Here is a 22202-nt window from a genome sequence, read left to right as displayed (position 1 = left end):
AATATTCCTATTCACTCTGCTCAATGTTTGCTTCCGCATTCATGAACTGCAATAACGGCGACTGCATGATTTTATGCCCTTGTGTTCTAATTTTTCAATCTGATTCAAGGGAGAGTTATGAATGTCACATTTTTGAATGATGGGAAGTGACTGTTTAGGCGGTGCATGCAGGGTACTTATGCATTCCGGATGAAGTGTTCATTGGCAAATAGGGATACAATTCAAGCAAACTTTTCAACGTCACCTGTCACTGACTTGGAATTGGCCTTTAACTGGGAATGGAATCACCCGTGGACTGGGTAGGTAAACTATAAAGGGTCATCAAATCACGATTGTAAGACTCAAATAATATTAGACAATTTTATGATATTCTATTACTTGAGCTCATTCATTACTAGCTAAAACAAAATAACCCCCGAGATCTACAGGTCAGAAGACCGAACCAAACTCCCAGCATCTTAGCCCGATGAAACCAAATCTTTTAGACTTGAGTCTCCCAATCCTATACCCACAAAGAATTTATTGAGCATGCTCTAATGATCTTAAGATTTCGATGCCCAACCTTTTGCCCTATCCTCAAACCATTTACATGTTTCTACAGCAAGAGGAAACTTCATTGGTTCATAAAGATGATTTTTCTCAGTTGGTTTCTCTTCGTTTCGCGTGCAAATAACCAAAGTTTTGACTGTCTCTAACTTTCTAAGTTGAACTTTCAGGAGCGGAATAAGATTATCCTGGAAGCTAGACCATCTCAACCATTCTTTATTGTCGTAACGACGATGAACATCCGGAGAGATGTTCAAGACAAGATTTTCTAAGTGCGGACAAAGCTCACGGATAAATTGTAGATAGATGAGGAAGTTCAGCATAAAGCCCTCGCCACAAGTCTTATGGTGATCTCTTTGTGAATCGCAGCGATGAGTTTTCATGGTTCCAGAAAACTGCAGAGATTTGATAAGCTTCGCATTTTCCGGGCCAATGTTATAAAGGAATCGAACGAAGGGATCTTGGTAAGCCCAACCTGCTAAATCTTTGTCGCTAACCGATTGTTTTACTTGAGATACTACGCCTTTAACTTCGACTAGCCATTCATTGTACGGCTGTAGTACTCCAACATTCTCTGTGTGTCTATCTGGTTTGAGGACGGTCGAGCTTGAACGAGGTCCATCTTGATCGTATATCATATATTTTCTCGAATTCCTATAAGTCGAAATGTCAAACGTAAAAGTGTTATGTCTGTATAGCATCTCGGTACCATAATTGTGGAAAGCTCTACATGCTCTGAGACAGCTTGCATCAATCATTGGACGTAAAATGTTTTGCAGCTGAATGTAAGGTCCGACTTCGTCGCTCAATTCAGATTTCTTGATGGATTGCTGTCCTCTCTCGAAAAAAGTATCTCCAAAAATTCCAATGGATGGATGATATTTCTCAGCAAAGGCATACACACGGTAACCATTACGCGGAAGATCTTGGTGAACAGGTCCAGGGTAAGGAGGGCGACCGATTTGGTAATGGGCTTCTTGGTAGTCGCTTTTTTTGTTACTAGTCATCGCTCTAGGGGCTATCGAGCCCACGTCCTCGCCAACAATGAGATTATACCCAATAATTTTATCCAGAATCTCTATAAATTGAACAAGAGTTAGCCATCATCTACATGTGAAGTCATTAAATTTGAATGATGGCAAACTTACCTTGTGGGAAATTGAGCAAGTGTCTAGGGTGAGATCTCGGAAGATTCCAACCTCCCTCACTTGAATGATTTCCAATTGCTTCACGAGCTGCAAGTGTCTCCTTAGTTACGCGGTCCACATCCTTTAATGAAACTGGACTGTCCCAATAATCGACATAAGTCTGAGTCTCTGTCGTTGATCTCCAACGTGAAAGATTTTTCCAAAGTTGAGGTTGGGCTTTATAATGGTAATATTCAATATCTACAAAGATGATAAAGTTAGTGTGTATTGAATGATTAAATTTACTCAGTGATAAACATACCTCTACAAATGATATGACGGATCCCATCTTTCACGAACCATTGATTATGGATCCAGCGAGCAAGGACTCGTTTCTGAAGGGCCTCCCCAGGAGTAAGATCTGGGTATTCGGTAGATGCGCGGAGCTGCTCTTTCGGAGAGTTTTGCTTATCAATGTAATATTCTTTCGCAGACATCTTTGGTCTGGATGGAAGACTGAAATGGCTGGATATTGAATTTAATAAATTCATCTCAAGCTTTGAATGGGAGATGAAGTTCTCGATGAATAAGTTCTCGGTGGATGAATTATTTGATGAAGGGAGTCCCTAATCAAAGAAGTTCTTGATGAAAGATAAGCAGGAGAGCAAGAAAGCTTATTTGGAAAGGGAATCTATTTCCCTGATAAGCACTCGTGGAAGGCTTCTTGGTAAAATCAGCAACCGTAGCAAAAGAGTCTAACAAAGATTACCTTTACAGTCAACACCGTACTCTAGATCTATTCCATAACGATGGACAGGATACTAACGATATTTCAGCAATACTAACTATTACGGTCAGATTTCTAGCTTTTAACAGATACTTCGTTCTGTGTATACATGTCGTACTAGAATCCGCATCGCGATTCATACCGTATCGCATATTGTGATTAATGAATATAACTTGAGCGTGAATCATCAAATAGCACTGGTATCTTGTATGGCTGGACGACCAAGTCTTAACATGCACTTCATGTTGTCCTTTGTTATGTTCATGAATATTGGCACGATTTTCGTTATCTTATTGTCTTTCGCTAGCTTTGACGAGCGCGGTGAGCGGTGATGGTTTAGGCACGGTTAATTAACCATAGCTACGGCAGTGTATGATAATAGTTGCGTAATCCAAATCAGCATTTGCATGATACTTTGCGCCCTGATTCAATCTTGGATCTGTTAATAGTTGATAAGAATTTGACCGTAATTGTATTGTAATCATGCGATGCGGAACCATTTTTTAGGTAGAAACTCAAACCCCCTTATGAAAAACCCCACGCTCGCTTAAAGAATCCTAGCCTAGATTTTGTATTCTACACCATCAATATATTATGTATCATTCAGATGGCGAGTTTTATTAGATTTGAAAAATGCGGAAATTTACAAATTGCTTAAGATTATAAACTAAGAAGTCATGTTTAGAGGCTGTGAATCCTTACAGAGCTGTGAACTTGCATGTAGAATTAACGGCGTGAATGGCTACAACATATTGATGATTGCTAATTTCCAGAGAAGAACAATCTATTTCTTTGATACTCAACCACATTTGTGAATTCTTGAACTCATTTGTTGGTGAAGAACGTTCAGTAGCATCCGAAGAGGGTTGAACCTCACTTCCACTCTCATGACGTGCCATTCGTCACTTTTTCGTGAATCACCTACGGTATATCACAGGAAATCACTGCATCTTTTACGAACTATTATCATAAAAATATTTCCGTAACTAGATGGGAAAAATAAAATCCTAACACCGCTCCCAGAAAGTATCTGCTCCTAATGTAAATCTTACCGCAAAAACTCTAAAACATAAATCCTTTTAGTCTCCGATCCTCAGCTGCTATTCTCGCTGTTCTGTCCGCAAACCATTGCATTGTCTCTTTTGCAAGGGCAAATTTAATTGGGAACGTACTTCTCAGATTTACTACTGTCAGCAGTACGTAATATCAAAGTCTTGACGGTCTTCAACTTCCTGATGTGATCTCCCAAGAGTGGAGATAGGTCCAATCCGAAACTATCATCTCTACCTTTTTCTGGTTGAATGTTCAAGGTGATTTGTTGTACATTTGGACAAAATTGGTTGATAAATTTGACGTAAATTTGTAAGTTAAGTCGTATGTCATCTGACGGCAGGGAGGGAGTTTGACCTCCAGGTAATTGGTTTGCAGTCGTCCTGACTTCCCCAGTAAATTGAAGCGTTTTCAAAAACGCTGCATTTTTCAAACCTATGGTATGAAGAAATCGAAGAAATGGGTCGTAGTACAGCCAACTCATTCGGTCTACCGTGGAAGAATCCTGAATTTGAGAAATGCCGTTACCAATTTCATAGTTCCAATCACTCAGAGATAAGAGACTTGGATCAGGCTTCCCAGATTTTGCATCCTCGTATCGTTCTTTGGGTTTATTTTCATCCACCATGCACAAGCTTCCAACTCCCCAAGATCGCAGGCTGAGTCCATATGTGGTGAGAGTGAAACTGTTGTCTCGGTAAAGTAAGGCTGAACAAAGATTGTAAAATTCTTTACAGACACGTAAACAACTTGCGTCGATGTAGCGTTCTTGAACGAGATAACTCTGACTGATTCCTTACTTCGTACTTCCGAGCAATGTGAGCCTTTATCCGGAATTTGAACGACCATTCTGAGTGATTCCAGGGATCAGATTGGCATCTGGGACCAACATATTCGGAACAATGAACACTGTAGTCTGCCTCTCGATAGACAAGCAGGTTGTCGATGTTACAAGTAATCGTTTCTGGGACCAAGGAACCTTGTTCTTCGCCTACAATGAGAATGAAACTAAGGATTTTGTTGATAATTTCTATGCGCAACACATAAGTCAGCCATGAACAATCACAAATGAAAAGTAAAAGTTGGATATACATTATCGCTAATGTAGATTTTAAGTTCTTTTTACGTACCTTTAGGAAACTTCAGAATATGATGAGGATGCGATGCGGGATGATTCCAAGAATCTCCAGGGTCTAGACGTAGTAACTTGCGCGAACGCAACAACCGCTTAGACTTCCTTGAGCCGAGGTGCTTTGAAATAATCCGAGATGAACCAGAAAGGGACTAATAACTCGCCACGAGGCTGTCGTTTATCGTAATAGAGTTTTATATCTATAGGGGACATTTTAGCACAGATAGTTGTATGAATCATATGTCAATATGAGGCAGAAATCTACATACTAGGGCGAAAAATATATCGTGTACCACCTTCCTGGAACTCCACACCTCTGATCACGTTTTCGATAATGTACGTCGCAAAAGCTCTATCAAAACTGTCATCTGGGTATTCTTTTTGAGCTGCTCTCTTGATCTCATCGAGATCTGGCAGATTGATTGATGCTTCTTCATCAGACTCAGACTCAGACTCAGAATCATCATATAGTATGGCGCTCATTCGGTAAAGAAATGAATTCATACTCGATCTTGAGAAGGGGAACATTTTGGTCGTTGATAATGTATGAAAAAGTAGAATTGCATCTCTTATCTCAAAGAAAAATTCAATCTTATATCTCTAAGATCTGCTCGCCTGTTTTTTATTGCCGTACTCAGCAGCATATCTACTGTTTTGCCTTAGAGTTGACTATGAATTTTATCCAGGTCCTTCTGATGGAATTTCCTGATACCTCACAATCCTTAGTACTACACATTCACGAACGCATCAGGTACATTTGATGTTGCGAAACGCCAGTGATTGTGTTGTGATGCAAGTTAACATGCACACTTGAGCACGCGGTAGCGCATAAGTGTATTGCATATAGCTCTCTTAGCTCTGAACCTAGAGGAAATCCCAAAATATCAATAAACACACTACCTCCTATTATAAAAACCTTATAATCGCTACCTCCGACCTAATCACCACCAGGACAACACCAAAAAATCAAATCCACAATCTGACAACAAAATTTACAAGTCTGTGAGAAAATGGTATGCGGGTTCCGAAAAATACAGACTGCATTTGAGTTGTAAAGACATGAAAGGGGATGTATAATTATTGAAATAATTCTAGAGGGTCACTATCATGACCATGGGACATAGTTAATTTACCAGAATGGCTTTGTTGCTGAACTTTATGCCTAACGAATAAAGCGGGTTGTCAACGTATTCATCAACATAAATTGTCCAAGACGAAAGGGACGAAAAGAGAGAACTTTAGATGAAACAAGAATAGAGAGAGTGTGGATGGAACAACGCTTTACACTGACTTGAGTTAAGATCACAAGTTTACGAGAAGATATCAACTTCACGAGAATTCACATTTATCAAACACTTCTTTATTGTAAGCCAATAACTTTTGCGCTTGAATTATTTAAGTCTTATCATGAATAGCAAATCTTGTATTTGATCGACTGTTCAATCTAGATAATTTCTCCTTGATCGCCTAGAAGAAGCTTAACAAGAACCACAATGGTCCTCTTGTACATGAATCGCCACAGTTGCTTACACTGGTTGTTGATCAACTTCTATCTGTGACGGTTCTCTCACTTTGGAAGTAGCTGGCTGACCTGCTCCAGGTAGAATCCTTGAGTCCTTCACCATATATCTCCTCCAGTTTTAATCTTCACTCCATGAGTCAGTTCTTTCCACCTCGATATAATTTGCCTAGGATATATGAAAGCTGAAGATTCCTGTGCTAGGTGCAGCTTGGGCAAAGAAGACCGATGACATTGCAGAGTACCATAAACTTCCATATTTCCCGATATTTCCCATATCCACACTTTCCAAACTTTAAACATGATGCCAAGTCGGTACAGAAAACTTTAATCCCTTTCACTTCTTTGACGTCGCCCAGATTGCTGATTTTGTCGCGGTGCTTCAACCCCTACATTGTTATTTTCTGCGTACTTCGCCGGAGTATGTGCAGCAGTTCCAGTCAGAATCTTGGTATTATAAGTTTTGGCCATCGGCGTGCTCTTCGACTTCGTCTTCCAATAATCTCAGGCTCCCTGCCGGACGACTCGGCCTCTGATCTAACAAGTGAACTGACTTGATCTTCCATAGCTATCTGAGGCTGTTTCGATGCCGATTTTTGTTGCCGAGCCGTGTCCTCTGGAGCACCACTATCACTTTGATACTCGTTTGGGAAAGATACAGCTATCCTAGCCAAGCTCATGTCATTGTATGTTGTGACCTTTTTGCGTACTCGCTGACTTCGTCTACCTGTACTCTCAGGCGTCTCCTCCGTTGAATCAGGCGCAGGTATACTCATTGCCTTTCGCTTTCTCATAGTAGTTTTCTTTTTCACCTCTGTATTCTCCGTTTCCCTAACTTCCTTCGGAAGAAGCCTCCACATCTTTTTCTCAACACTTTGCGAGACTGCACTTTCTCCCCAACCGATCTCATTCGCAAATAACAATTGCTCATCAGTAGGTCTCCAATCTAAGTCACACTCTTTGACTGGTGGCTCAATCCAAATTCCATGATGAAAACGCTTTGTCGCATTAGATATTGCGGCTTTCATGCCTGAAATGCCTCTCTTAGAAGCTGTTCCACTCGGTTGATTTGATTCTTCATCGCTCGAAAAAACGTCTGGGCTCTGTGCTGTGTGGTCTGAGATCTCATCGATGTCTTGCGACTTTGAAAGGTCAAAAAGTCGCACCATCGTACTATAAGTTGAATTCGATAGATGCTTCAGACAAGCTCGACTTTCCGCAGTGGAAAAGGATTAAGGTTCGCTGAAAATATATTAGATATATGGATTGGAATTTGCATCCTATGTGGATTACTTGTAATTGTGGTGTCAAAACTTACCAAGAGGCAGAGTAAAAAGAGGTTAACAACAGAAAATTATCATGTGTGATGATTGAATTTGCATCCATTTCCTTCTGGTTCCCCCGAATAGAAACACAACACTTAACGCGACTTAACGTGATAGTTTAATCTGGTAACCTGGCTGTAACTTTCGACTCTCAATTTGTGAAGATTGCTTAGCAAATAATTTGGCAATGATGTTGTCCAAAGAAATATTTATCAAAACTTAAAATAACAGAGAAAGCAGCGGCGTCGACCTCAACCTTGAAAAGTCAACCTTGAAAAGGAAGCTACTTTCTGTTGTTAAAAGAGACTTCAGGTCCGAGAACCTTCTATTTCAGGTCAAAACACGTGTGACACCCATTAGCGAGATAAATGAGCCTTGGCAGTTTATTTGTACTTCTTGCTCGGGACTGGATATCTTTTTCTATTGGTGAAATTCCATACCATATATCGTCTCGAGAACGATCAGATGTCAATACACAACTTAAAAATCTTTCCTCCTTGTTTACATTCATTGACCTGGTTATAACAGGGCAAACTCAGATGAAATCCTTCAAGACATTTTGAGATATGAGGATGAGATATATATGTGATAGAATAAAGAAAAGTATGCCGTGATAGATAGTTCTAGAAATTGTAACCACAAAGTCAAATTTTGTTCATGTTTCTATCACAGAGTCACGGCCATGAATATTTCATTGAAGAATAATCCTGTAGGAAGGCCAACGCCATCTACGACAATAAAGTATTCAATATTATCTACTCTGTATCCCCTATAATTAGGAATAGAATCCTCTGAATTCCACTAATCTAATATTGAACCCACTCCTTTGCTTTCCACAAAGCTTTTGCACAAAGGATACCTATTAAAGTCCTGAATACCCACTAGAGATTGGAGTAACACAATTCAGAGCATCCATGTTGAAATCCTAACAACGGAAATTCAATGCATTGATTACTCTTCTCTTTGGTTGTGGTGTCTCCAAAGCCATAAGAGTCTTTTCCCTCTGAATCTCTTCATGCTCCCACTTATCGGTTCTCTCTTTGAACTACCTAGTAACCTTCCTTTCTAGTTCTACCACTCTTCTACGATGAAGTTCGGGAAAAGTGTGAGTTACTTTGATCGGCCCAGGCTCAACAATATTGTAAATCGGTTGAGCTTCTTTCAATTGATAGATCTCAAGACAACGAACCGTCTTCAGTGTTCTCAACAGCTTTTCGAGAGCTTCAAATCTCATAATGGCCCTTGATTGTGTGTGAACCAGTGGAAAGTACATTTTATCCTCTCCAATGCCAATCACCATTGTTTGGAGACTGGTACAGAACTTGTTGATTAACGGGATGTATAAGTGAAGGCTCTCATACAAATCTTCCTCGCAACTTAGTAGACGTTTAGGACGTCTACACCTATGTGTAACAATCCTTCCGTAAAAATATAACTTTCTGATCATAGCAGCTTTAGCTGGACCAATGATGTGTAAGAATCGGATGAAGTGATCGTGGTAGAGATAGTCTTCAAGATCATATGTTGATACCTGGGTTTTGATTGCATGAATTGCCATCAAAAAGTATCCATCAGGATTATAATTCCATTATCTTCGAGTATAGTGTTTCAGTGTCACATTACCCTTGTGTACTTTCCCAAAGGCCAGATATCCTGGACTACCAGCACTGTGAAGCTGCGTCATGGAGAACTGAAATACATTCTTCGCATACAACATCCTTGTCCCTTGAATCGAAATGGTCTTACAGACTCGAAGTATTGTTGCATCGATCATTGGACGGTAAACTTTGTGAATCATGAAGTATGCGCCATTTGAATCATGATGTTTTTTGGTGATGGTGGTGCTCAATGGAAACAGGTGGTCCGAATCTTCGCTGTTGTAGAAATCTGGTGGTTCATATCTCTTGCCGTCTAATGTGTACGATTGTGAGACTTTATATGAACTTCTTTTATTGCTCAAAGTAACATCAGGTGTGATGGTATGATCTTTGATGACCAACTTGAAGCCCAGAATGAGATCGAGAATATCTGTAAACAGAAAGATTAGTATTCAAAGTATCTATCTTTTGAATGATAACATACCTTGAGAGAAGTTTACTAGGTGATGTGGATGACTTCGAGGTAGATGCCATTGTCTTTCACTTATGTGTGAGACAAAAGCTGAGTTTGATTTCGGTCTATCAATGTAAGATAGAGATTTGGTTTTCATGGTTGAGACATAATAGCAATCATGATTATTCCATTCTTCCTTGTACTCAGGGACTTTTGTGTCGTAGTAGCCAATGTCTAAAGAAATTTTAGTAAGTGTGGCCATCAAATTTAAACTCTAGACTAGGTTATAAAACATACCTGGGCTATAAACATATCTCTCGCCATTTTTCCAGAAAAATTCAAAGTCATGAATTATACCCAATCTCCCTTGCGCTACTTTCATGAGTTTTGATGCAATGTCGTTCTCAATATCTTTGATATCTTTTTCGGTAAAAGGTTTAGTCTTGGATTGGACATTAACCTGAGTCTGGGGTATTTCCGACATTTCGCTTCTTCAAATATACAAAGCGTTGATATATAGTAGATCAAGAATGATTAGGTCTCGGTTCAATGTCCTTGTGGATATGTATTGAAGTTGAGAATTTGGTTGATTGAGATCTGAGATAAAGAAGATAGACAGACAGATGAAAGAATGGTTATGAAGGTACTGATGAAGTAACACAAGAGAGAGAGAGAGAGTGGGAGAAAAGCTTTATACTTAACTAGCTTCCTTAGTTTGACAGTAGTACAGCCTCCTACTAGTAGAATAGATCATACAGTACCTATAACTGAGTATTCCAAGGATCCTGTCTAGCGAATAGTAAGAAAGTAGCATATGCTGAGAAATTCTAGTCTTAGAAATCCCTATAATTATTCACTTACCTCGACTATTATTCAAACGAAATTTCTAGACCAAGGCTCTTATTTGACTAGCTAGGTGAACAACATTATCCTGCTAGAACTGATTCTAGTTATCCATGGAAAATGTAGAAATAGAGAAGCAAGTTAAAAGAATACCTAGCACCGGTCCGAATGGGTTTACTCTTCTGGGGAGCTGAGCCGCATGCCCTTCACTGGGTAACCAGGACTTTTAGTCAAAAATGCTAATACTAACCCAAGAATCCTGATATACTGTTCATTGTAATCTATCTATTTGTAATGTTTACAAGAATATGTAGAAAGAATTATAAAATACTAATATCAAAGACCTTAATAGGCTATCCATTAATTTACAATTTATTTCTTATTAATATCTACCCAAAAACCTTCATACACATTCCCCCATCTGCTCATAAATCAGAACAGCAATCAAGATCCCTCTAATCTCCTACTTAAACCACGTACTCACATCTACTTATACACAAAACCGACCCCCCTCTCAAAAAAACAATCCCAATCTCTCACCACCTCCCAAATCCCAAACTCACCTAAGTATCAATACAAACTCCTATTAATTCCACGCCTATTCTCTTCATATCATAAATTTCATGATTATACACTCCTACTCGTACGATCATTTCTCATTTTACATCTTACTTTCAAGACAAGTGAGATCTTTTTTTAGTTAGTTAGACAGATATAATGCTAGATAACTTTTAGGGTGTATGAGCAGGTAGGTATTGGTAGACTTGTAGATGGCTGGGTATGTGTTCATGGGAGGGTGTTTTGACGAAATGGTTCTTTTAGTTACAACAACACCACAAGCAAATTTATGAACGTCCACATCCACATGCACACTCACACTCACTCACACTCCTAACAAATCACCAAACGAAATCACCACCCCCACAAAACCAATCCTAATAAAAGCAAGCAAGCAAGCAACTATCGATTTCAAATCTCTCAAGTGACTATCTATCTATCTACTTGGTAAGCGAAATAAGTGCGTAAGTGCGTAAATTCGTAAATCAAGCACTCACCTAGACTTCTCGCAAACTTCCACTATCTAGCTAAGCCTCATCATATACTTGTATTTACTTATCCATCCATTCATGCATGTATCAAATCCTCCATTCGTTCCTTCAAAACAATAGCACTCATCTCAATAAACACATATAGCTATTGCTGTCCGCCCTATCCTCCCATTCATTCATTCATCCACAGCAAACAAACAACCCCCTAGCAAAATGAACACTATCCACCCTGCAATGCACCTGATTGTCCATCCTCCCACTATACTGTAAAACCACTCCGCATTCGTAACACATTAGGACAAGCACTAGACACTCAACTCAAGAACCTAAGCATCATCATCATCCTCGACCCTTCTGAACTCTTCTTCCCATTCAAATTTCGGCAAGACCATGGATTGACGATGACTTCTTCTTCGTTGAGTTTCTATCGCCCCCAAACAAACAAAACATTAGCAACATTCCCAAACTCTAATCCTGTATGCAAAGCACATCCCCCATAATGTGACAAACCAAGATCAAAAAAAAATAAAGAAAAGAAAAAAAAAGAATACATACCCGCCTCCACAACTCTCTCCCGTGCAACAGCCATAGCTTCATCCCCCGCATATCCAGCTACACCTCTATATTCCGATTGCATGGTGACTGGTCTCGCGATTCCCGAATTTCCCGTATTTCCACTTCCACTTCCAGCTTCACGCGTATGATCCATACTCATACCTATTCTATCCGCAGCACCACTAACAGTACCCGCCGCAGTGCCACCACTCGTACTCCTCAAGAAACCCTGCATACCCAATCCCATCCCCTTAAAACTAACACTTGCTCTGCGTAGGAAACTTCCTCGTCTAGAACCCATTCCCTCGCTGCTATTCCCGGAATATCTGTCTCGTGCACTACCTCTCTGATTCATAGCCATTCCCATTCCAATACCCATCCCGGTATCGCCAAGTCCTCCATGCATATTTGCATTTGGATCTTGGTTTGAGTTTCCAAATCCCATAACGCCGATTCCACCTAGACTGGTGAAATTAAAGCCATTAATGGGGGTGGTCCATGAGCGACGGAAACCCCGACGTTTGGAACTTAGAGAGGTAGAAGCGATGTAGGTTGGAGAGACGGTGGGTGGGGTACCGGTGGCAATAGTGGTGGGTTCGACGGGATGGGAGAGGAGGGGGTTTTCGTGAAGGCTGGGGGGGGGGGGGTGTTAGTTTGGGAGTTTTGGAGGGGAGTGAAATGTATTTGGAGGGCTAGATGGGTAAGTTGAAGAGGATAGCTTCAGAAAATGTAGAAAAACTTGAAAAAGAACAAAGGAAAAATAACTCACAGATCCATCTTTTCTCTCTCCTTTCTCTCCTTCTCCAATCGTTCTTTTCTCTCCTCCTCACTCTCACCAACTTCCTCTTCTTCTCCCTCGCCACCTTCACCTTCATTATTTCCTTCCTCTCCACCTTGTACTCGTCCTGGTCCCTCGAATTGGTCCTTCCAATCCATGCATTCTTGTCGATTAACAATGCAAGCACCAGTTCCGATGTCCTCAATCGCGCGTCCATAAGGAACAACTTCCAGACCTGCATCACCAGCTCTAATTGTCATTGGAACCGGCTTTCTCGGAATAGTAAAAGCGCGTTCTCTTCCATGCGTAATTCCTCCTTGCGTACCCAGTCCCACAGCACTCAATCTTGGAGTAGTAAAACCCGAGCCCGAACCCGATCGTGATCCCGAGCCCGGAATCGCAACAGGACCATGATCCATACCTCGATAATTGTGAACGCGAGATCCGGAGGCTGTGACGGTGGGAGTTGGCATATTGATACTTCCAGGGTGTTCGGTTCGCTCGTGTGCAGTGACGCCGATACTTCCTGCACTCGCTGCAGCAGATCCAGATCCAGGTCGGGGACCAAACATACCTAGTCCATCGACGGGACTAATCTCCTCACTTGTACTTCCTGCTGCACTTTCTGTACTTCCCTCTCCACCACCAATACCACCAGCGCCAGCACCACCAGCAACCACATCCGCAAACCTCCCCACCTCATCCACGGCCTTCAAATTCGGCGTCGGCGGCAAATTCTCACTGGGGTTGGTGTAAGTCGAACTTGTAGTCACCAGCGGATTATAACTATTTGCACTCTTGGTTGTGCTAGTGGTTGTTTCCTTGCTAGTTGCGCTCTTTTGGGTGGTCTTGCTGAGGGTCTTTGTGAGAGGTGTGGTAGGGGTTGTGCTTGTGCTTGTGGGAGTTGGAGTTGTGTGAAGTGTTGCGGCTGAGTTTGAACTTGTGTTTGGAATTTGATTTTCAACTTCGCGAGGAATGCTAGATTGATCATGATTGTGTTCGTGTTCATGATTACCCAGCTCCATACCAAGACCTAAACCAAGACCGATAGATTGACCTGCAGTAGGAGTAGCAGTAGCAGGAACAGGCGCTGGTCTTACAGCGGGGAACAAGCGTCTTGGTTGAACTTGTTGACCTTGTTGAACTTGTTGAACTTGTTGACCTTGTTGACCTTGCGGACCTTGCTGAGTCTGCTGGCCTTGCTGAACTTGTAAAAGACTCTGACGAACCGTCAAACTACGCTCGCGATTGCGCTTGGGACTATTCGAAAGATTGTTCGCCGCGCTTTCCCAGACATTTTCGGCTACGCCGGCGGCGGATTTGAAGAAGGAGGAGAGGTGGTGGGACATTTTGATTGTGACTGTGGTGATTTGTGGTGATTTCTGTGATTGAGGTGAAAGAGATTGATGTTTGAGATGAGGGAGTGTTGATGAGAAGTTGATGATTGATTGATAATTGTCTTCCTTCCAACAATGAAGTGAAGTTTCCCGACCCGACTCGACTCAACCCACCACCGACTGAAGACCGATTGATTGATAGATGTTATTCAAAGCTCACTTCAAGCCCAGTCGTAGTTTTTCTCTCTTTATTTCTTTCTTTCTCTGCTTTCCTTAACTCTCTAAGAAATCTCTCAGTTCCACAAATCTGATTAACAGAGTAGTGATCAAATAAACCAGACTCCTTTCATCCAGTTCTTCAAACTATTCTTTCATCCAATTCTTGATCTTCTTGGTCACAGTCTCTCAATTCTCAGGTTCTCGAGCTTTATTCGAATTAGATCAATTCAATCCAATCCAATCCACCAATCCCTCAATGATACAGATTGCGATTGTACAGGAAGAACTTGAAGTCTCTTTCATACAATACACCCTGGAGGTGAAAAGACTATCAGGCGGTCGGTCCAAATTTAAGAAAGCGTTTGTGTGTGTAAAGTTGAATTCGAGATTGAAGTTGAAGTGAGTTGAGTTGGGTTAAATTGTGTAAAAGAGTAGAAGTCAAATCAAGTCGGTTGAAACAAGTCAGATGAATCGAATCGAATCAACTGCACACTCTCCTAATCCTGCAGTTTGCAAGAAAACAAAACTGTAAAGTAAAGGTTGATCAAACAGTCGAACAAAGTCGAATTCGATTTCAAAGATGAGAAGTCAAAGTTGAGTCGAAATTATATCAAGAATTTTAGCATTCAACTCCAAAGAAGTGAATACAATCCGACTTGAATCAATCCCACCCACTGTAACTATTGAAAACCTCTTTTCTTATTTCTCAGTTCTGAGAAAAACAAAAAAGATGAAAGTGTAAAGAAAGATCAGTCAGATTGTCTTGTCTTGATCGTGAATTCGGATGGATTAGATAGAAAGTAGAAATTTAGAAGAAGTATTTTCGTTCACAGTACACGTCAATCTTTTATCAAGAAGAAGAAGAATGAGTGAAGATTTCCAATTTCCAATTTCCAAATCCAATCAATATTCTTTAATCTTTTCAATTTTCCCAATATTCCCAATATTCCCAATATTCCCAGTATTCCCAATATTTACTAATCAATTCATGAATTAATTTTTTCCCAAAACTAAGAAAATTGCCATTGTGCGACTCGGAAAGTCGAAAGTGAATAAGAGGGTTAACTCAATACTCAACCCCCTTTAGAGCAGCGAGCAAGCTGGTCGAGAGACAGTCAACAGACAGTTGAGAGAAAGTCGGAATTACTCTAGCTCCGAGTTTCATTGACTTTTCTTTGGGAGAGAAGAAAGAAATAGTAATGATAGTATGTTATAACATATGTGTATACTATGTTGAACAATCATAATCAGATTTAAGTAGGTAGGTAGGTACATACATACATACATACATACGTACATACACACACACGCACACAAACAGACAAAAGATACCAAAACAAACACTTCATTCACAACCCAACAAACTAATAACTCAAATCAACAAACCAAATCAACCTCTCAATCCCCCATAGCATCCTCAAATAGCCCTCTCAACTGTTCCCTCTCCTCCCCCACCTCCTCCGCCAAATTCGGCGCCAACATCAAAACTCTCTTCTGCGGCAACGTCCCCTCGACCAACCCATCAATATGTTCCCTTTTGAATCCCAAATCCTTCAATCCCCTCGGCTGATCTCCCAATTCCTCAAGGAACTTCTCCAACGCTTCCGCTAAAACCGCACCCGCGCTTTCCTTCTTCACATTCGAGATATCCACCCCGAAGCATTCTGCTGCTTGGAGATGACGCTCCGGGTTCGACGCACCGGTGAAGCGGAAGACGGCGGGGGCAGAAACAGCTACAGATACACCGTGCGGAATGATGGGGGTCTTGGTTACGTAGCCTGGATGCGTGTATCCGGGATTTTGACCGGAGATTGGGTAGGACATTCCTGAGTGTATTAGTATATGTTTTGGAAGATGAATACCATAATGCTAGTCGATCTGGTATTGGTAGTCGCTGATATAACTCAACAGTTATATAGTATGCCCAATATTCCAGACCGCAGTCAGAGCCGAAACCTTTTAAGCTTGAAGTCTTGAAAATGCTTCGATCATCCCATCAAGTCTATTCTTCTGAATAAACTCAACAATCGACACAACTTCAATATTCAAAACTCTTTCCCTCTAGACTGCAGTCTACCATATTCAACACAACAGAAAAACCAACATCGCTACCAAACACCCAATCAAGCAAAAGAAAATACTGAACATACCATGACACAGATGCACTCCTGCATTACCAAATCCCACACCCGCCAACGTAGCCGCCAACAACATCTGACTCTGGGCCTCATAATCCTCCGGATCTTTCGTCGCCCTCGGCAAATACTTCGCCGTACTCTTCAACGCCTGCAGGGAAAAAATGTCACTAATGGGATTTGCCCCCTGATACGCCGGTCTCATGATTGGATTTTGGGGTCGAGGAGTCCTCTCATAATATGGAATTGCGGTCCAACTTTCCAAACTATGACAGAGAACATCTAAACCCGAGCTAGCGTGTACAGCAGATGGCATGGTGCGTGTATTGAGAGGATCGCATATACCGAGGAGGGGTTTGAGGTTTCGATGGGCGATGCCTGTTTTGGCTTTATGGGATACGAGATCGAAAATAGCGGTACCAGTTGTTTCAGAGCCGGTTCCGGCGGTGGTGGGAACGGCTATGAGAGGTAAGAGAGTTTTATCTACAGGTCTACCTTTGCCAAGTGGTGCATTTACAAAGTCCATGAAATCGGCATCTGGATAACAGGTATAAAGATTCATGAGCTTTGCAGTATCGATAACTGAACCACCACCAACTGCTAGAAAAGCATCTGGTTGATAGTTCTTGGCGAATTGGATTGCTTCTTTGATACTATTTGTCTGTTAGAAATGTGGTCGTTTGGAAAAACGCAAGACACAGGAGTCCCATCACGTTTCTGAGATTAGCACGCTTGCTCCACTTGAAGCTGCATATCTCTCTCTTACTATTCAACGACACCAACCAAAGAGCGCAAAGACCATCCATTGAAAGAAAGGCAAAAGAGAAAAGCCTCCAATGAATCTCAGCATCATCGAACCTCTCAAGAAACACCCCTCAACACCCCCCCTCAAACAAGAAAACAAAAGAAAAAACCCACCTCGTATCCTTTGGCTCCACCCTCGTCCCCTCGAAAACCTCAAACTCAACCCCCTCCCTCCCCAACCCCTCCCTAACCTGCTTCATCGCCTCTAGCCCCTGCACCACCTTATCCGTCACCACCAACACCCTCTTACTCCCCAAATTCTTAAAATCCATACCCACCTCCCTCGTGACCCCCGGTCCAAACCGTATCGATGAAGCCGCCATCTCAAACGCGTATTCTTTTTCGCGGGTAGGATCCATAGGGGTAGCGTAGTTACGCTGGAGGTTTCGTTTGGTTTGCGAGAGGAGAGAGGATGTGGGGTGGTGGTGGTGATGTGAGGGGTTGTTGTGGCAGGGACAGGAAGGGGGGTGAGTGTATTGGATTGTGCGGAGGAGGTTCATGGCTCGAGCCGCTTTCTGGAGAGGGGAATGTTAGTGATCCGTTTGTTTGTAGATGAAATGTAATGCAAATGAGAAATTTCCTCCTTGCCCCCTTGATCAGTTCACTCCCTCCACTAATCACATATGGGGGCAAGCCCCCAAACCCCCAGACCTCGCTGCGCTCGAACTTTCTCATCTCCTATCTGCCAATCGGCCTATCTACCCATTTCCTCTATATATCTACCCTACACCAGCATCCCCTCTCATCCCCTCACCCCTCGCCCCATCAAAACAACTTCCTCTCACCCCATATGAACCCCCTCATTCTCCCACTTCACACAACCCTCTGACCCCATAAAAATCACCCCCTCTCACTCCTACCCTCCTCACTATCACCACTCTCTACGAAACGAGACCCAGACTAAATCACCTCAAACTCAAACCTAAACCAGACCAAAACTCTCTCAACTCCTTTACTCCAAAACCAAATCAAATCAAACTACAAAGAAGAGGAGAAAGGAAAAAAACCACTAACCGTAGGAGCAACCCGTATCGCCGACATCTTTGCAATTTCTGTCCTTTTGTCCTTTTGTCCTTCTGTCCTTCTGTTTATATATCTCTGTCCTATCCTTACTCTTGTTCCTTATTCTCCTTTGTTTTCCTCCCGTTGTTTCTCTTTCGTTTTCCTCTCGTTTGTTTTCTCTCGTTTATTTCCCTTAGTCTAATCTCCTCCCTTCCTTCCTCGTTCGTTATTCGTTATTCGTTTCCTTCCCTCTTATACCTTTCCTCCGTATCTTTACTCTCTTTTATGATTCTTATTCCTATTCGATTCGATTCGATCCTTTCCTTCCCTCGTTCGTTCTTCGTTTCCTCCTTCCCTCTTGTACCTTTCCTCCGTATCTTTACTCTCCTTTAAAATTCTTATTCCTCTTCGATTCTCTCCTTTAAAATCCTTATTCCTATTCGATTCGTTCCTTTCGTTCGATGACTCGCGTTTCTTCCTCCCTCTGTATTCTCCCTTCTCAAACTATCCTCTCTTCCAAACCAACTTTCTGAGTCCCTATGTCTCTCTACCTTTCTAAATCCCTTACAAATCCGTTCCTTATTCGTTCTAAAGTATCCAGTCCCTCTCGAATCAATCCTCTCCAATTAATCCTCCCTTAAACAATATTATCCTCCCACTCCCACTCACAACCAAACCACAAACCAACAAAAAGCCCTTCACAATCAACAATCAACAATCAACAATTCATAAACTATAAAGTAACCTCATAAACTATAAAGTAATCTCATACTCTCATCTCATCTCAAAAAATCTCAAAACATCTCGTCTCATCTCAAAACAAAACAACAAAAACACACCACGTATCCATCCATACATATACCCAACTATCCACCACTATCCACCACTGTCCACCACCAACCAAGTCATGACGTTCTCACCCCCAACTCAACTACTTCATACGTAACATCTCATCCCAAGATGCGGGGAAAGCTCACCCATCCAATCCAACTCCGTCCAAGGACCCACCTATCCATATTTGCCGAGCCGAACCGACCGACCGACCTCGGATATTCTTTTGTTGCAGTTAGACAGTTAGACAGTTATTAATGAGCTAACTACATCTAGTAAGTAAAGGTAAGTAAGTAACCTTCTAGAAGAGTTCCTTATCCCCTAGACTGTCATCTTAGGACACCTTTTATGGCCTGTACACTCTCACAACCATCAATAATTTAATAAATAATATTAATTTTAAAGAAAACACTAAATACATTACATATAATTATTTAATCAATATAATTTCAATTAATATAAAACCGAATCCTACTAATATAGGAACATTATGCTCAGATATTCTCTTTATTTTAAAAGTAGGGATTTATTTCAAACTCATAGAATATATGAATTTCAATCGAAAGCTTCTTTTTAAAATCAATCCTTAAGATTATAATATACTCATTTTATTTTATCTTTACGTTCTTATTAAAATATTAAAATCGATTATGAAATAAATGAATTTATAAATATCGAAAGATAAAGAACTTTTAAATTCGTAAGTATTTTTATAGTATCCTATAATAATAAATAAGGTTTATTTATATTTAAACATATATATATATATATATATCGATTTATATCGAATTTAAGCTTGAGATTTATTGAGAGTATAAGAAAGATATACTCGATAAAATAATTAAAGACGTATAAGTCAATTCGCGAAATACCTTAATTTATACTTAAATTTATAAAGCCTCTTAACTTTAATCTATTATTGTCGGAACATGTAACTAAGGGCGTGATATGTAATGTTACACTTTACCTTATATATATATGAAGTATGTAAATAAGGATAGTATATGTATATAGATATAGCAATTCCCTTTTTATATAAAAAGAATAGATAGAAATAAACAATTCTTTTACTTATACATATTATGTAAGTTTAATTATATAAATAAATAAAATAAATATTAATATTTATAGATTCTTTTAATAATTTAATGAAGAGTATTAATTACTTGAAGTTAATAATATTTTCGATATAATTATATAAATAAATATTTCAATAAAATATAATAGAAAGTTTATAAATTGGATTAAGAAAAAAATCATTTTATCTGAGTCTCTATTTTATTAATAAAAAATTGAAATATTAAAGGTCGAATTATAATAAGAAAGAGAAAGTTATAAATTAAAAAGAAAAGAATTAATTATATAGATTTAATTTGTATTTAATTAATGAATTATATATATATATAAAGTTCTCAATAGTTTATTTATAAAAATAATTACTTTTATTATATTCTATAACCTTTTCAAAAGTCTTTTTAATATCATTTATTTAATTATTTATTTTCGAAATAAAGATTTCTGTTTATTCCTCTATTTAAACAATCTCAAGCTTTTTTTTTTCATAATTAAAGTATAATCTCTCTTCTTGATTTGTTTTTTAATATTTTAATATAGTCTTAAGTATATTTTATAGGATTTATATTAGAAGATTGAAATAATTATATAATATAAATGAATTATAGTATACTTAAATATTGAATAGTATATTTTAATTTTGTTGAGATCACTTGGGGGGGGAGTCGTCAACTCAAATCACCATATACAGCACTGTATAGCCTATATAAAATGAATAATATAAATTGAGATCATCTAGAACAAGGTATGATTCTTCCCAATATATATATAGTGGGAAGAATCATGTGATTCGCTTAAGCATGTGATCATACGTTCCGACAATATCTTTTTCTGTTTCTTTATTTTCGAGTTTCTTATATAATTTATCTTTTTATTTTTAATAAGATCGAATTATTATTGTTTTTGCTTTTATTTGTTTTCTATTGAATTCTTTAAGAAAGATTTTAAAAGGTTCTAATGGTTTATTATAATTTATTATTTTTGTAAATTCACTTTTTTTAATATATTTGTTTTACAATAGACTGAATAATATTAAAATGAAGATCCTCTTTATTTTTATTATTTTTTTTAATATAATTATATTTAGATTTTATATTGACTTGTTAGAAAAAGCTAAAGATTTTTAAATTGTATTTTAAAAGATATACTATAAGATTAAAGTATATTTTATATATTTTAGAAGTAATTTTAGGGTTTTTAATATCTTTTTTAAAATATAAATTGAGATTGTATATAATTTGAAGAAAAATATTATAAGAATAAAATAAAGCAAGTTCTTTTATTTATTAGTTTATTTCTTTTTGTTTTGTTTTAATATCTTGAAGGATTAATCGATTGATTTTATGTTTTAATTATTAAATATAAACTTCGTTTCTTGAGTTTTAAATGTATACTAAATATTTTCAATATTTAATAATAATATCAATTAATATATTACTCTTAATTCTATTTTTAATATTACTTTGGAAATTATATATTATTATAAATCTAAATCTTGAATAATATACACTTGGCAGCAAATTATCTTAATATCTAATAAGACTTTCTTGCTATTGACTCTATTTTCAAAAATAAGTCTATAATAAAATAATATATTATAATATTTTATTATTATAATTATATAATATTGTATAGATATATATTCAATTTGATTAATTTTAGAAATATAACATTTATTCTTTAAGCTTTTACACTTTTTATAGATTATTTTTCATCATATATAAATAAATAATTATTAATTTATAAGAATTTGAATTTAGTAATAATAATATAATTATATACCAATTAAGATGTTTCGCGAAATCAATCTATGCGTCTTTAATTACTTTATCGAGTAAATATGTTTCCTTTTATATATTTCATATCAAGAAATAAATTTAAAAAGCTTTATATAAAGTATTACATTAAATTCCTTAAAATAAATAATATTTATAAGAAAATAAAATACCAATTTATAAATTTCTATTTTATATATTACTATGTTCAAAAATAATAATTTTTAATTATTATTTAATTTACAAAGAAATTATATTAGAG

General features: G+C 38.6%; 6 protein-coding genes across 6 annotated transcripts; all 6 read right to left on the bottom strand.

Annotated features, from left to right (window-relative positions):
* Positions 1-542: 542 nt before the first annotated feature.
* On the bottom strand, positions 543-2170 carry EAF01_011860 (uncharacterized protein; the record flags this gene model as incomplete). The annotated part of the gene is made up of 3 exons (XM_038920118.1): positions 543-1624; positions 1695-1934; positions 1996-2170. The coding sequence occupies 3 exons, from the start codon at positions 2168-2170 to the stop codon at positions 543-545; spliced, it is 1497 nt and encodes a 498-aa protein (XP_038764372.1).
* A 1446-nt stretch (positions 2171-3616) lies between these two features.
* Positions 3617-4359, bottom strand: EAF01_011859 (uncharacterized protein; the record flags this gene model as incomplete). Its single annotated transcript, XM_038920117.1, has 2 exons — positions 3617-4196; positions 4250-4359. 2 exons carry the CDS (start codon positions 4357-4359, stop codon positions 3617-3619), a joined length of 690 nt encoding a protein of 229 aa, XP_038764371.1.
* Positions 4360-6601: 2242 nt separating this feature from the next.
* EAF01_011858 (uncharacterized protein) lies at positions 6602-7330 on the bottom strand (the record flags this gene model as incomplete). Its single annotated transcript, XM_038920116.1, has 1 exon — positions 6602-7330. The coding sequence occupies one exon, from the start codon at positions 7328-7330 to the stop codon at positions 6602-6604; it is 729 nt and encodes a 242-aa protein (XP_038764370.1).
* A 1744-nt stretch (positions 7331-9074) lies between these two features.
* Positions 9075-10022, bottom strand: EAF01_011857 (uncharacterized protein; the record flags this gene model as incomplete). Its single annotated transcript, XM_038920115.1, has 3 exons — positions 9075-9514; positions 9569-9772; positions 9836-10022. 3 exons carry the CDS (start codon positions 10020-10022, stop codon positions 9075-9077), a joined length of 831 nt encoding a protein of 276 aa, XP_038764369.1.
* A 1734-nt stretch (positions 10023-11756) lies between these two features.
* Positions 11757-14112, bottom strand: EAF01_011856 (uncharacterized protein; the record flags this gene model as incomplete). The annotated part of the gene is made up of 3 exons (XM_038920114.1): positions 11757-11854; positions 11986-12617; positions 12755-14112. 3 exons carry the CDS (start codon positions 14110-14112, stop codon positions 11757-11759), a joined length of 2088 nt encoding a protein of 695 aa, XP_038764368.1.
* Positions 14113-15717: 1605 nt separating this feature from the next.
* EAF01_011855 (uncharacterized protein) lies at positions 15718-18299 on the bottom strand (the record flags this gene model as incomplete). Its single annotated transcript, XM_038920113.1, has 4 exons — positions 15718-16145; positions 16470-17107; positions 17373-17773; positions 18273-18299. The coding sequence occupies 4 exons, from the start codon at positions 18297-18299 to the stop codon at positions 15718-15720; spliced, it is 1494 nt and encodes a 497-aa protein (XP_038764367.1).
* Between the last annotated feature and the right edge of the window lie 3903 nt (positions 18300-22202).

Source organism: Botrytis porri (genome assembly GCF_014898465.1).
Source record: "Botrytis porri strain MUCL 3234 chromosome Unknown BPOR_026, whole genome shotgun sequence".
In the NCBI taxonomy this organism is placed as follows: domain Eukaryota; kingdom Fungi; phylum Ascomycota; class Leotiomycetes; order Helotiales; family Sclerotiniaceae; genus Botrytis; species Botrytis porri.
The sequence above is the reverse complement of the archived record's forward strand: the minus strand, read 5'-3'. Positions and strand labels throughout refer to the sequence as shown.